This window comes from Thunnus thynnus, chromosome 19 (assembly GCF_963924715.1).
Source record: "Thunnus thynnus chromosome 19, fThuThy2.1, whole genome shotgun sequence".
Taxonomy (NCBI): domain Eukaryota; kingdom Metazoa; phylum Chordata; class Actinopteri; order Scombriformes; family Scombridae; genus Thunnus; species Thunnus thynnus.
Genome location: NC_089535.1, coordinates 15,450,469 through 15,464,781, shown reverse-complemented (window position 1 = coordinate 15,464,781; position 14,313 = coordinate 15,450,469). Strand labels below are relative to the sequence as shown.

Sequence of the window (14,313 nt, the reverse complement as noted above, 5' to 3'; positions counted from 1 at the left end):
GTATAATTATACAGTTTAAAACTGAACACCATTTTGTCTGAGTGATTTCCAAGGCAATGAGTCAGTGTGATCTCTTGAAATTGCCATAAAGCAGTTGGAGACATTGTTAAGAGCAAGTAAAAGGAAACAAAAACCTGTGTAGTTAAATGCTCTCAGAAACGGCATGTTATAATTATCATTCAGATTCACACCTAAGCATACAGTATCTGATGCTGTATATCTGCTGTTTGCCTTGCCATCGTCGCAACAACAGTTAAATTGATTGTCACTGTGATAACTTTGCACAGCAGTAAAATCCTTCCTTATAATATTGTTAACTGATGTGCAGCGTTTGGCGTCAAGCCGATCTATTACTCCAACTGGACCTGCTGGATCATATTTCATTGTGTCACTGGTACCTGAAGCAACATGCCCCCCTGCATTTTTTTTTTAATGTCGGGCTGTTTTTGATCTGAACACCCACTAACTGCCATGCCAGCGCCCTTCAAGGTAGCTTCAAGCTTTAAACAAAAGTGCTGGTTTCAACATTAGATAGCAGGATGGTGGTGGAGGTGGTATGTGGTCGGGGAGTGTGTATGAAAACATTTCTTAATCCAAAAATCCAAAAGTAAGTTCCCACTTTCAGTGATAGAACAGATATGCCTATTGAGTTGGGCAATATTGAGGACTTTGTAAGTGAAGAGAGGTTTGAATTGAATCCATAGTGGGACACAGAGACAGTGCAGGATAATGATATACTGTATAGTGTGAAAGTATACAGATTTGTCTACTGGTAAAGATTTGTTCTACTGTTTATACTGAAGTAGCTATCCCTTTAATATTGCTGGTTGTAGAAGACAATTGTGGGAAGTGTTGCTAATTAATGAGATGGAAGACTTTGGCATTTAGTTATTTTATGTTTCTCAAATACAATTCTAGAAAATCTTGTATGTCACAATATCACTATTGATATAAGAGATCATACAGTATATATTATGATAGAAGATTTTATCCATATTGCATGCATGTGAAAATGTATGTGCTATATACACTATAAAAGTCTTTCAAATTGCTGCTCTACATGCCATCTCTTGGTTAAGTTTACTCAACTAGCTAGAAGCAGTGTTAAGTGAAATGTTTATGAGTATCACAAAAGTTTTGACATTTACAGTTGCCTCACAGGAATTGTGTGGCTGCCACAAACTTAATTATCACCTGCACACTGTGAATCTTTATGTATGTCTAAATGCTGTAAATTCAAGTTCGAATTTACGAGTTTACCGGTATTTCTTTCTTCCATCAGACAGGTCAGATCCTGAAATAAACAGTGATTGAAGATACATTCTTATAGGAGCACTTTCTTTAAAAGTTAGGATAAAGAGTTTAAACCTCCTTGAACTTTTGAGTGATGTAAAATCATAAAACAATTCCCCAAAAGTACTCTTTGGTTTTTCTGCATTTTTCTGGAGGTGATACTGGCTAAAAACATGAATATTGGTAGATAAAAATGAGAGATGAATGAAGAACAGAAGTAATAATGTTTCTGTGCTTTTCAATATCTCTCTTTGTCATCACATCATTAATGAAACAGACAGTGAGACAGGCCGAGTGAGAGAATGAGACAGCGTGACAGACAGAGGGAGGGGAAGGAGGGAGAATCTTGCTGTGACAGCCTTTTTACTCCTTATGAATTACATTTTTCTTCCCCCTCAGCATTCTTCTGGACTTCAAAGCGTCAGTCTTAGCAGAGTGATTTTGCCCTAGTATTGTGTGAATCTTGAATATTCATCAGGGTCTTTCTTATACTTGTAGGCTGAGACTCTGCAGGGATCTCACAATACATTCATTATACATTATGTAACAGTGGTGGATATCGATATTGTCTGATGCCTTGTATGGGCATTAATGTCTAGATATAGACTGATACATATTGCTAATTAGGAAATAATGGCATGCTAACACACTAAACTAAACTAAAAAAAAGCTCAAAGCACTGCTGTGCCTAAGACATTTGCTGGTTCCACCTTTTCAAATGTGCAGATTTACTTTCTTCCCCTTTTCTGTTTTACTTTAAATTGAAAATCTTTGGGTTTTGGACTGTTGGTTAGACAAAACAGGTTATCTGAAGATGTCACCTTGAGCATTGGGAAAGTGGGATGGACAAATTTCACTATTTTCTGACAATCTGTAGACGTAATGATTTATTGATTAGGGTTAGGGTTGATTAGGGTTAGTGTCAGGGTTAGGGTTATCTGTCAAATCGATAATGAAAGGCATTGTACAAGTTACAACACAAGTTCCACTGCATGGTAAGATAGATATCAGTGTTCTCAATGAAGAGAGGAAGCGAGTCTTTGTCGGGCCCGGGTGATGAAGACAGTGTCACGCTTTCTCGACTCTTGTACAATTTGGGCTGACAGCTGCGTTGCCACGGTAATAAACTGCTTTCCAGGATTCTATGACAGCAGATTTAACACTGAGCTGCTGAAAATCCTCCTAATTTCACAGAGCTGTGGCTCAGTTTGGCCCCGGCTGGAACATCGCTCATGATACGCATTCCATCTCTGCCCGGAGTAATTCCATCATCTGTGTTCTGCCATGGCTTTTTGTTTCACAGGTTAGCAGTGATTTTTCACAGTCATCCATCCCATTCCTCTTGCTGTGTGATGAAAGGTGTATTTGCTCCCTTAAAGTCCTTTTCTGAAATAAAAACCGTGGCTCATTTTCATGGTGTATTCTAACACTAGTGACAGTATTAATGTAAGGTCTCTATTTCATAAGAAAATGTTTTCCTTATGAAATGGAGACAGATTATTACAAACAACCAAGCTGCATTAATTGATCTCTGACTGTTAGAGGGCAGAATCTGGGGGATACAGAGTCTGCAAAACAAATTGAAAATAATCTCACAACTAAACTCCCCACCCGTGCCTCCCAGTCTCTCCCAAATCAAAACTTAACACTCTCTGTACTGAGAGGTCAAAGCTAGCAGTGGATGAAAATGAAATGTAGCCTACATACAGTGCCAGCGGAAAGGTCACCATTTTATGTGCCACCATGACAAGTAGTTCCTGCTGTACTGAAGAACAATGTGCTCAATCATTAGGGCCCGAGCACCAAGTGGTGCAAAGACCCTATTGGATCTGAAGGAATTATTATTTTTCTTCTCTATTATTATTCTTCCAAAACAAACGCATTTTTGAGGGCCTAAACATGCACGAAAAGTTGTTAAACTTTGCACATACATCGGAAGTGGTGAAAAATTTAATATTTTATGGGTCTCGCAAAAAGGCGGGGCAAAATGTCTCAACAGCGCCCCTAGAACATTAAGACAATTGAGCCCCTTGACACGGATTGTCATAGAAGAACGAAATTCGGTATGCATATGTATCATGACCAGACGCACCAAAAAGTCTCTTGGAGACATACCCTAAATCCAACAGGAAGTCAGCCATTTTGGATCAAATCTGCGATTTTGACGCCGATTTTGCCATTTCCAGTTGGTTAGGGTTTTGCCGTTGCCATGGCAACACATTGTTTGCCACAAAATACGAAGCTGTTTTTAAGGGCCAAGACGTGGTTGAAAACTCACAAAACTATGCACACACATGGCAGTTCTTAAAGACTGTAATTTCACATGGCTGTGAAATTGGTGGCTGGCATTGGTGTGGCAGAATGGCTCAACAGCGCCCCCTACAATATTTCAACGAAGCAGCCCCTGCCCCACGTTAAACCTACATGTATGAAAAACAGTTCACACATGTATCATGCCAGGGCGCACAAAAACGTCTCTTGGACCCATAGCTGAAACCCAACAGGAAGTCAGCTATTTTGAATTTAGTGGTAAATTTTGGCAATTTTGCATGTCTTTAACGAACTCCTCCTACAGTATTCATCATAATGATTTAAATATCAGTGTGTGTCATCTAGACTCAAAAGTTCAAAAGTTATCAAAGGATTTAGTTATGATTGAAGGGTGTGGCTGTGGCGTGGCATTGAGTTTTAATGTTTCGCCATGACAGAGGAAATTGCTATAACTTTAATGTACATGGCTGGATCTGCCTGAAACTTTACATGTTTGATAAGAGTCCCAGCCTGAATACGTTTACATGACAATATTCAGTCATTGATGCAAACTGGCTCCATAGCGCCCCCTATGACATTTCAACGCAGCAGCTCCTGCAGCAGGTAAAATAGTGGACAAAGGAAGTGATGTTTATCTCCTTGCACTGTCTGAACACAGCCTGGGTCTGGAGACATCTACATGTCCGTGACAGAAGCCATTCAACTGCGCCATGCCCCGTCGTGCGCAAGGGTGCGAGGGCCCGATCATCGCTGCTTGCAGCTTTAATTTCTGATTGTGTTTATATGGAGTAAAATATATATTTATACTTATTCTATTCAAAGAGGGGAGGCAATGTACTGTATGCTCTCTCTCTGTGCATGTCAGCAGTGCCATGGGTTTCTATGTGGCAAGTGCATAGCTCTACAAAGGAGGGTCTACACACTTTTACAAATTTCACAGTCAATTCAGTTATTAATGGTTATTGGAGTATGTGTCAGTAGCAGCACTGTCAAAAGCCTGAGGAGTTTCTGTGATTCGAGTCATTCTGTGGCTGAGATGGGTGACTTCCCGCATACATGACTGGCATGAAAACAATTGACAATTATGGGTCTTCGAGCCTTTTGATTTTTATTGGACCTAATGGCCTGAGTTCTGATAATACACAGACTAATTTAGAGATTTTGACACAGAAAAAATGCATTTTTTGTGATACAGAACTTACGTGGTAACTATTATGCATAAGAAAAAGTTTTTGCGGACCAGTGGATGTCCCTTCACCTGTAATTCTGACTGTGGCCACTATGCCAAAATAGCCTCACAGCCCAGTTCTGTTCCTGGGGGCTATGATGAAACATTTTGGCTGCTTTTGAAGATGGCGAATGAGAATCACTATGTGAGAAGGCACTAACCTTCTCATATAACAGCCACCATAAACTTCTGCCGTTCATAAATGAATCAATTTCAGATCTGTGCCCTGGATGTAAAACAGAGACAGGTAACCTTATTCATATGTTCTGGAAATGTAATAAATTAAAATATTACTAGTGTTCAGTAGTGGAGACTCTAAAGGAGATCACTTGGTTTGAGATCCCCTGTTCACCCAAATTAGCCTTACTAGGCATCATGTCTGACATCCCTCTTGACAAAAGAAATAAGGTGCCGTTTATTAAACTGGCCATGATTGCTGGTAATAAATGTATTACCTTGTTAAGGAAAAGTGCAGACCCTCCCCCTGTCAAAATGGTCAAAATCACAGCAGCAGAGGCTGAGATATCCAGACTTTTAGTCCCTATGCAGTATGTCAAGCTTCAACAATGATGATTGACATTGATGACATTTCCCATAATTTAACTCAATAGCATCTTTTGTTAGACTTCCCCTGCCTGATAAATACATTAATTGTATGCTCCACTTTGTAATGCAGACTTGCTGTTAAAAATGTGTTGTTCTTAGAGAACAAGAAAGCTCCTTCCAGAGCCACAAAAGAGATTTAACTTGTATTTTCAAATGTAAACAATAAGTAACACTCCCCATGTTGAGTAAATTGAACCCTAATATGTAAAATCAAAAATAAGGAGTGCCCCTTGAAAGTAACTTTTGAATTGTGTTCTGGTGTGTGCATGTTTAATGTGACTATTTCTCATTCCAGTTGCAACAAACATTATGGTTTCACAGTGTGATCAAGGTGCTGACAGAACGATTACTCCGGCAATATTAATCATGCTGTAATTATGTGTGTGTTGACAGATGTGTTCTGCAGTTTAAAATCGAACTGAGAGAGAGAGTAAGGGGAAGAAAATGGAAGGGAAGTGAAGAGTTAATTTCACTGAAAGCAAGTCTTCCAGCTAGTCTGCCCCACTTTCAACCCCTTTATGTGATGGGGTGACCCCCACCTACAGAGCTGCTCACTCCCCTAGACCCCCATCCCTGTGGGCTGAGTAGGCTGTCTGAGAATACAGGGAGGCTCCATGCTGGGTGTTTGATGGAGCGCAGAAGGGTGTGTGAGATGCACTGACCCATTCACATTGCTCCCCATGCACTCGTGCTCCAGAATAGGCTGACTTATCACATGTAATACACAGCCCTGCACAAATCAGGAGTGACAGCTATAGGGCTAGTGGAGCACCAGAGGGGAGAAGTGGCTTCTGGGAGTTGCTGTTCCCACCCAGCCAGACTGTAAGAGGGGACAGGTGTGGGGTGGAGAAGTCCATTTGGTTGCTGTTGTTGTTTTTCCCTCCTCCATTACTGCTTTAACACCACCAAGACCCTTTTTGTGTTTCTTTGCTTTCCTCCAACCATTTGGAACGGATAAACATCTCCTTCAAGGAAACAATCACGCTTGTTTTCAGGGATCTTACATGATCGTTGAAATCCAGCCATCTCTGAGATGTTTATGATTTATGTAGGTGCTGCAGTAGACTTGATGTAATCTGTCTAATAGCTCAGTTAATCCTCTTAACTTGTAACCCACTTAAATCTTTCATCAGTGGAATGTGTCCCTATTGTTGTCACTTTTTTCTGTGGTATTGCATGTTTGCGTGTGTGTCCGTGTGCGTTGGATTAGTGTGAAGTTGCAAAGTTGTGGCGGTGCCTGGAGGTGTGAGGTTTAATCACCTCTAATCACCTAACGTGTGATGGCCTGATCCCTCTTACAGCTCTACAAGTGTTTGTGTTTTCACCCCTTTCACACACGGACTCACATGAGGAACTGAGCGTGATTCAGCCCACGTCTGAACGCTAATACCAGACTTTTGGTGACCGATTTACGCCCAGTCTTTGCCATTCATATAACACCTGTGTCTGCAGCTGTAGTTCCATACACATTATGTTAGTTGCTTTTTCTGTGTTCATTGTTGATCGTGTCCCCTTTATTTGAACTGTTAGACAGCTGACTGTGAGCAATTGTGAGGTGCAGCCTTACTTCCATTCTGTTGGTGAATTCAAGTATGCAGACATTGCTCCTTTAAATCTGGATTTTTACAGTTGACTCTTTGTGTTTTTTTTCTACTTTCCCTGCTTTTTTGTCTGTTTCCTTCTTTTGATTTTGTGATGGTTTTATGTTTTGTATAGTATTATGGAAAATCCCCAAAAGCCCAAACCCCCAGAACCCCAAAATTCTTTATAGCAATAAAGAAATAGATGATGTGCAGAGAGTACAACAGAAATAACACAATAAATTCGCTACATTGATTTTTAAGCATCTTTGCAATTGAGAGGAACATAATTTATATCTGGCATAATGTGTCACAATAGCAACTCTGTTATCCCCACCCTTGTAGTTTCTTGTGCACAGCCTTTCACACTGAACCTGAGCAGACCTGGAACCCCATGTAACTCAGGCTGGGAGCACTGTTGCTGAGCCAGGAATCTGCAATGACCTGTTCACAACAATGTCAAACACACGTTTTCTTTTGTCCTCCTACTTTGGTGCATTAAACAGTTCTGAGCTCTGACTTTCTCTGCCTTGCAGGATTTGACACCATATGGTTTCGACCAATGTATATGTATATCTCTGCAAGTTTATACTCCTTAGTTCCTTAGTTTCTGTGTCCCTCTTGGCATGCTGTGTGTTTGTATGCCTGTGTCAATAGTTCATAATGCTTTCACTACTGCCTTTCACACCTCATTCAGCCCCTGCTCGCATCCCATGGCCCTGGTTCACCCCCCTGTTGCCCCCTTCTTTTCTGCTTTCCTTTCTGTGTATGAGTGATGTGAGAATCTTAATGTGTGTGTGTGTGTGCGTGTGAAGGAGAGAGAGGCAGTGTGTGGATTCAGATATACTCAGCTGTTCCCTCTGTAGTGAACCGGCGGTGGAAAGGGCTGGACAAATAGCACAGTGAGAGAGCAACTAAGTAACACCCTCCTCCCCCTCTCTTTTCTCCCCCCTTCTCTTTCTCTCTGTCTGTCTCTCCCAGGCTGTCAGTGTGGAGTAGTGCTGGAGGCTGCGGGGCGGTTGTGTGCTGTGGGAAGTTCCTGAGAGTGCAGAGTGGCAGAGTCACTTACAGAGAAACACTTGTACAGAAAGAGGACTAGTGCTCTTTCGCAGAAGGATATAATACGCAGTCTCACACCTACGGCCTCATCGCACAGTCGTGTTTGTCGTGGCAGCGCCTCAGGGATTTGAAGGAGGCGGGCAATTGGGTCCGTGCTGGCGTGATGGTGATGTGGCTGCCTCAGGAGTGGGCCTGGCAGGCTGTTCTCCTGGTTACTGGACTGGCATCGTTGAGCTGTGGATCTGATGGTGAGTACTGTGTTTTGATGCCTTCACTGTCCCGCTGCCACATGTTTTCAGTCACTGTGAGGCTGATGAGACTGAGGCCTTCATGCGATTCTTTTTTATTTTGTCGCAAAAGACACAAATTGAAAGCAACTTTATTATATTTTGTGTAGCAACCGGTTTGGTATGTGAATTTATGTTTTGAGGAGTTCATAAAGAAGCATGTTTTCACACATTTCATTGTTAGCATCATAAGGTGACAGGTCGGTTGTGCTATGGTTATCCTTCTATTTTTTTGCACTATGGTGTTTATGATGAGCAAAAGCTATCATGATCTCCACAGTGACTACCATGAAAACGAGTGTGCATTTATCTGCTCTGTCCTCCCCAACCCTCCCTCCCCCGTTCATGTTTTGAATTGTTTAAAGATGGACAGCCAGTTGTCTTTTACGATGAATGCCATCAGTGTCACGGTGCCCCGTAAGGTTGTGACAGGCGGGGAGGGTGGACAAGCTCCCAGCCTCAAGAAGATGACACTTGTGCATTTGTTCTTTTTCTGATGAGGAGAAAGGAGTAAGAGATGTTGGTCAATATGAGTATTAGTACAGGTATGATTTGGGATTTCCTGTTTTTAATATATGCATATTAAAACAATAATTAAACCAATTTTTAAAGTCACACATAAACTCAGAAAAAAGGACTAACCGATGAGTTGATCGACAGAAAATTAATCAGAAACTGTTTTGATAATTAATAGTCTAAGTCAGTTCTTTGTCATATGTGGTAGCTCAATATTTTGGGGTACTGGACTGTTGGTTGGACAAAACAAACAATCTGAAGATGTCACCTTGGGCTTTTGGAAATTGTAATGGACAATTTTCCTGACATTTTAGAGGCCAAACAAATCAATAATAAAAATAATCCATAAATTGAAGTCCTACTTTCAGTGGATTATGTGGCTTGATATGAGAGGAAATGTTCAGTTGTCAAATACTTATTAAGAGCACAGTTGGGTGTCAGGCTTTAAAAGTAACATCTGAGTGCACATGCACACACACATACACACACACACACACAAAGTATTATAAATATTGCCACTAAGAGATGGTCTGGAAAATTTCACCATTCGACCGTTAGCTGCGACTGTATTTCCCTTAAATGATAGATGGTGTGTCTGTTCTTTAATTTAGCGACCTATTTATGCTCTCCTGACGCTGCCATGGCCTCCTCTCTTCTCGGTATTCTTTAATTAGAATCCACTCAGTATATTTTGTGTACGTCCTATATATGTTTGTGGTAAGTCTGAGGATTTGTCAAGGTGTTTGTGGGTTTTCTCAGACCAAAGCTATATCGGTATATTTACAGATTTCTCACTGTTACAGTTTTTTGAAAATTATTAGTAAATTAGAAGGCTTTAAGAATTCAACAGCAGATGATGTGATTATGAAGGAGACAGGTGAATCATTCTAATTTACTTCAAACAAAGTAAGTTGGGAAGTTAAAAATAAAGACCAGCTGTAAAATCCCTTACTGACTGAGCGGTTCAGAGCTAGCTGTAACTTTCACAGTTGGTCATGAAATACCTCGGCTGCTGATGAATGTGTCTTCAGAGAATTCCCTTTACTCTTATCTGTGCAGACTAACTTAAGTGTTTTTAACGTCTCATCCAATAGTAGTTTAGTGAGTTTAAGAATTCAGTGTGCATACGGGTAAATAAGGGATGTAACAAGATGGGGTTAACTTCAGAGTGAGTCGTGTCTTTTCAAACAGTCTGACTGTAAACTAACAGGAGGAAAAGTCTCTGCTTGTTCCTGTTGATGTAGACTGACAAATGGGTGAAATGGAGCTGTGGACTTTACTAAACCTCTTTCCACAGTGTTGGGCTTCATCAGTTTCACTCCTTCTGTCCACTTTCTTTCACCAATACTTCAGCCTTTTCTGTCTCCTTTTGTGATCTGATCTTTTAAAGGTCTCCCAAATGAGTAAAACATGTGGGAGGTTGCCCATAAATCAAAGTAGCACGGTCAGTTTGCCACCTGTTCCTATAGACTGGTGAGGTTCACAGAGAGTTGATGAGTCCTGGTCTCATTCTTCCTGTAGTAATGCAGAGAAATACTCTTAAGTTAGTGTAGTTAAATGACAATAATACACTTTTGATGGCTACGCTTTAAAATTATACTGGTTCTGGCTCATTTCCTCTACCTTCGTTTTGGTTTCATTTTGTCCCGTATTTGTAAGACAAAAGCACTGAGTGACTGTGAAAACTCAGTTTGTTGTTGCCAAAGCTACTGCTACAGCTACTACCCGTCAAGGAGAAACACTCAGCCCATCACTTATAACACTGATATCCACTTCAGATGAAAAAATCAATATCATTTTGAGAAGGAGAGATGTCAAGCACCAGCCAAGAGACACGCTGACACACAGACGGATATGAGCTGTTTTAAAAAATACAATTTTTTTTCAATCTCAGCTCATGACTGAGAAATACAAAAGGACCACAACAAGTTCACTTTACCACTAAAGCCTTCCTCTGGTCTTCTGGCCAGACATGCAGGATCAACAGGGCTCCCTGAGGAGCTGCTTCCAAGTACAGTGCGTAGTGTTTTCATTCGCAGCGATCCTGAAATACCTGAAAATGTCAGTGTGTCTCTGTAGGAGCATTCAGAGGGGGTATTAGTTTGGCTTTATCAACAACCATTTCTTTTCTGTAGCTCCCCTTTAGTTACACAAGTAGGAGTTCTTTTTAGAAACTAACTCTACTTTTAAGTACAATAGTTTCTAGTTGGAGTTCAGGACAGGGGGAAAAGGGATACTGTTGAAGCGTAAATGTAGATATACTTTCACTGTGAATAAATGTGATATCATCAAGAACTTCTGGGAACATGCTGTAGACTTTGAGCTTGTGAGTTAGAGTTATAGGAATCTTTCTACATGAAAAATGGGGGCTTTTTTGGGTCCTCATAGAATCAGTTTATATGACTAACAGTGCTGTCAAAAAAAGTCAGACTGAATTGTACGGTTCTAAGCTTATGAAGCTTATCTAACAACATATACTGCAGAAAGTTTCCTCAACAGTTCGCAAGGCCATACAGAAAGTTTTATGTAGCACATTGACTATACTTAATGCTCTTTGGAGTACATCTGTTTGAAGTGTTGTTGAGAATAAGGTCAGAGTCTAGTGTGGTGCAGCAGTCCAGCAGTACAAAACAGCAGCAGTTGGTCCTCAGCAGGACCGGGCTCCTCCAGCCTTCTGTGAGCTGCTTCCTGTCAGGATGTGGATACGGTTCCCCCCACACAGAATTTGATCCCCAGGCAGATGTGCTGCTCCAGTAGTCAGGCTTGGGTCCATAGGCTGTGTGTGTGTGTGTGTGTGTGTGTGTGTGTGTGTGTGTGTGTGTGTTTGTGTAATAGCTGTTCATGTGCACCACATGAGTATATCTGTCTTGTGAGATTTGGAGGCTTAGGACTTTTTTTTTTGTAAATTCAGATGAACTACTAAAGGGACTACCAAAATGCAAAGTACCCCGGTTCTGACCTTAAAAAAACTTGACCTTTCTCAATGCATGAAGCATAATACTGTAGTTCTGGCTAACAAGAAGATGTGTAGTGTTTGAAATCCAAGATTATGAACACTGAAACTTAACGACTCAACCCTTGGGTCAGGTGCAATTGTGTCATTAAATGTAAGCGTATCTGGTAATAAGTTTTATAGAGACCTTGGGCCAACCTTGAGTGAAAAACAGAAGCTTCTCCCCATTTTTTTGGCAGAGGTAATATTGTGGGGTTAAGTGACTGTGGTGACGCTATGGTTGTATTCTCTTGATATGTCTGTAATGGAGCTCAGCATTACTCAGTGGTTTGTAGGTTTTTCCAGTAAGTCCAAACCACATGGATAGATAGACAAGCAATGAGTCACATTGATGGGTATTGAGGATAGACAACATTAAAAATATATTGTACATATATCTTGAACATCAAAGGAACTGGAATAAATAAGAGGAAATCGGAATGAGATAGTGTGCTAAGATGAGACAACCAGACACATACACACACTGTGGTCAATACAAAGCCTTGGTTTCATAACATGGCAGCATCTACACCTGTTCTGTGTCTATCAGGCCTGTGTGTGCATCTGTGTGCCTGTTTGCCTGAAAAAATTAAAAGTACAGCAAATTGTGCAACATGTGTTCAGTATGGCTGCTATATGTATTTATATTCAGCATGTGCACGGTATTTTATCTAATGTGATGTCTTGAGAAAGGAAGATCCTGCTCTATTTTGAACAATTCTTAAAGCAAAGATGTTAAATAGATAATACTCTGCACATTGTGTGGGACAATTATTCTCCTGTGGGAGTTTCTCAGTAACTGACAGTCATATGTGTATAATCTGTCTCGTTATAGTCCACACATAAGAAAAAGAAAAGAAAAACAGGAACAAGTGAGACACCACAACACATACTTATGTCTATTTATCAGAATATTTATAGAAATTACAGCCTTGCAGCTTTCATAAGTCATTCAAAGTTATGCAATCATTTGAAAAGCATCTCAAGTGCACCATAAATAGGTCTGTTTGATCCCAAAACTCCTTAGAGCATGACATGCCATGGAATCTCATCATTCAGTCCTTTGGGGGATAAAATTTGCAAATGAGATATCCAGTATACTTCTTTCTGGCAGAGGCACTGCCAGACAGAGGAACCTGAGTGATGAGATGTCATGTTTAAAGTCATTGAAATATACTGCTGTTGGGAAATCTCTCATTTCTCCTTACGGAGCTCTTGCGTTCACTTATTCTCTGTTTTAATGAGCATGATGTCTTACCTATATTGGCTGACCCACAAGAACATTTGATCATATAAATTACATGAGAAGTGGAACAGGTGACGACATTATTGATAAAATACTTTTTCCCAGTATGAGGATGAGTAAAGTAGCTATATTTGACCATATTATTACATTGAGCACATCTTCTTCATTTGTAACACCCATTTGGAAGAGGTTTTAACAAGGCCTGTGTACTCTTTTTCACTGATTTTACATTGTACAAGGCTAAATCTGAGATTACGTCATATGGCCTTACAGAAATCAAGAAATGAATTGTTACAAAAGAATCCCCCACAGAAAAGTACTCCATCATGTTAAGTACAACCTATACCCCTATACCCTATACTTAACTTTGCAAGGCCAATGTTTTCATTCATTAGATATGCAATTTCTGTAAATATTCTTGTAAATAAGTATGTGTCGTGGTGTCTCACTTGTTCCTTTTCTTTTTCTTACGTGTGGGATATAATGTGACAGATTGTTCACATTTCACTGTCAGTTATTGAGAGACTCTCCCACAGGAGAATAATTGTCCTACACCTGTGCAGCCAGAATATTATCTATTTAAAATCATTGTTGTAGGAGTTGTTCAAAATACTCTTGACGAAGCTCCACAGGGACCAAAATGTTAGTATGATCAATAAATTGTGATGCTGAGCAAGAGCAGTGTGCAGGATCTTCCTTTCTCAAGACTGAGGTGATACTTTCCAACACAGCTGCATCTGAGATCATTGGGCGAATATCTTCTTTGAAAGAATTGAATGTGATGTGAAACATATTTTACTTTTGGTTTTGGGTTTGAATATTAAATAAAAGCAAAGTTGGCAAAATTATTTTCAAGATTACCCGTACATTCATATGCAATATTTTCTGTGATCCATGAGTAATGTCTGTACACAGGACCTTTTCCTTCATGATGCAAGTGTCTCTCTGTTCCTGGCATTTACTGTGAATACAGCATTTCACCTCAGTGTCTGCTGTGTATGTGCCTGTCTGTGTTTGAGTATTTTGTTGTGGATATAGCAGCTCTCTGCTGTATTCACACCCACGTGTAACGTTTTCTCTGTATGACTGGTGTAAATCCCTGACAGTAGAGCTTTTTTTTCTGAAATGAGAGGTATAATCTGGAGCAGGGTCTATGGCAGACAGGTCTCCCTCCATAAATCTGTTGTGGCATCAGAGCTGCGGGTGGTGGGATCCTCAAAGTGATAGTCCTATTC

At 40.4% G+C, this 14,313-nt stretch overlaps 1 protein-coding gene across 1 annotated transcript in view; it reads left to right on the top strand.

The window, feature by feature from the left end:
• Positions 1-14,313, top strand: part of bmpr1bb (bone morphogenetic protein receptor, type IBb) — a 57,622-nt gene that overhangs the window by 30,537 nt on the left and 12,772 nt on the right. Inside the window, exon 5 of the mRNA XM_067573843.1 lies at positions 7,960-8,285. Within this exon, the coding sequence (XP_067429944.1) occupies positions 8,201-8,285 (85 nt within the window). The 5' untranslated portion in view covers positions 7,960-8,200. The remainder of the gene's footprint in view (positions 1-7,959; positions 8,286-14,313) is intronic.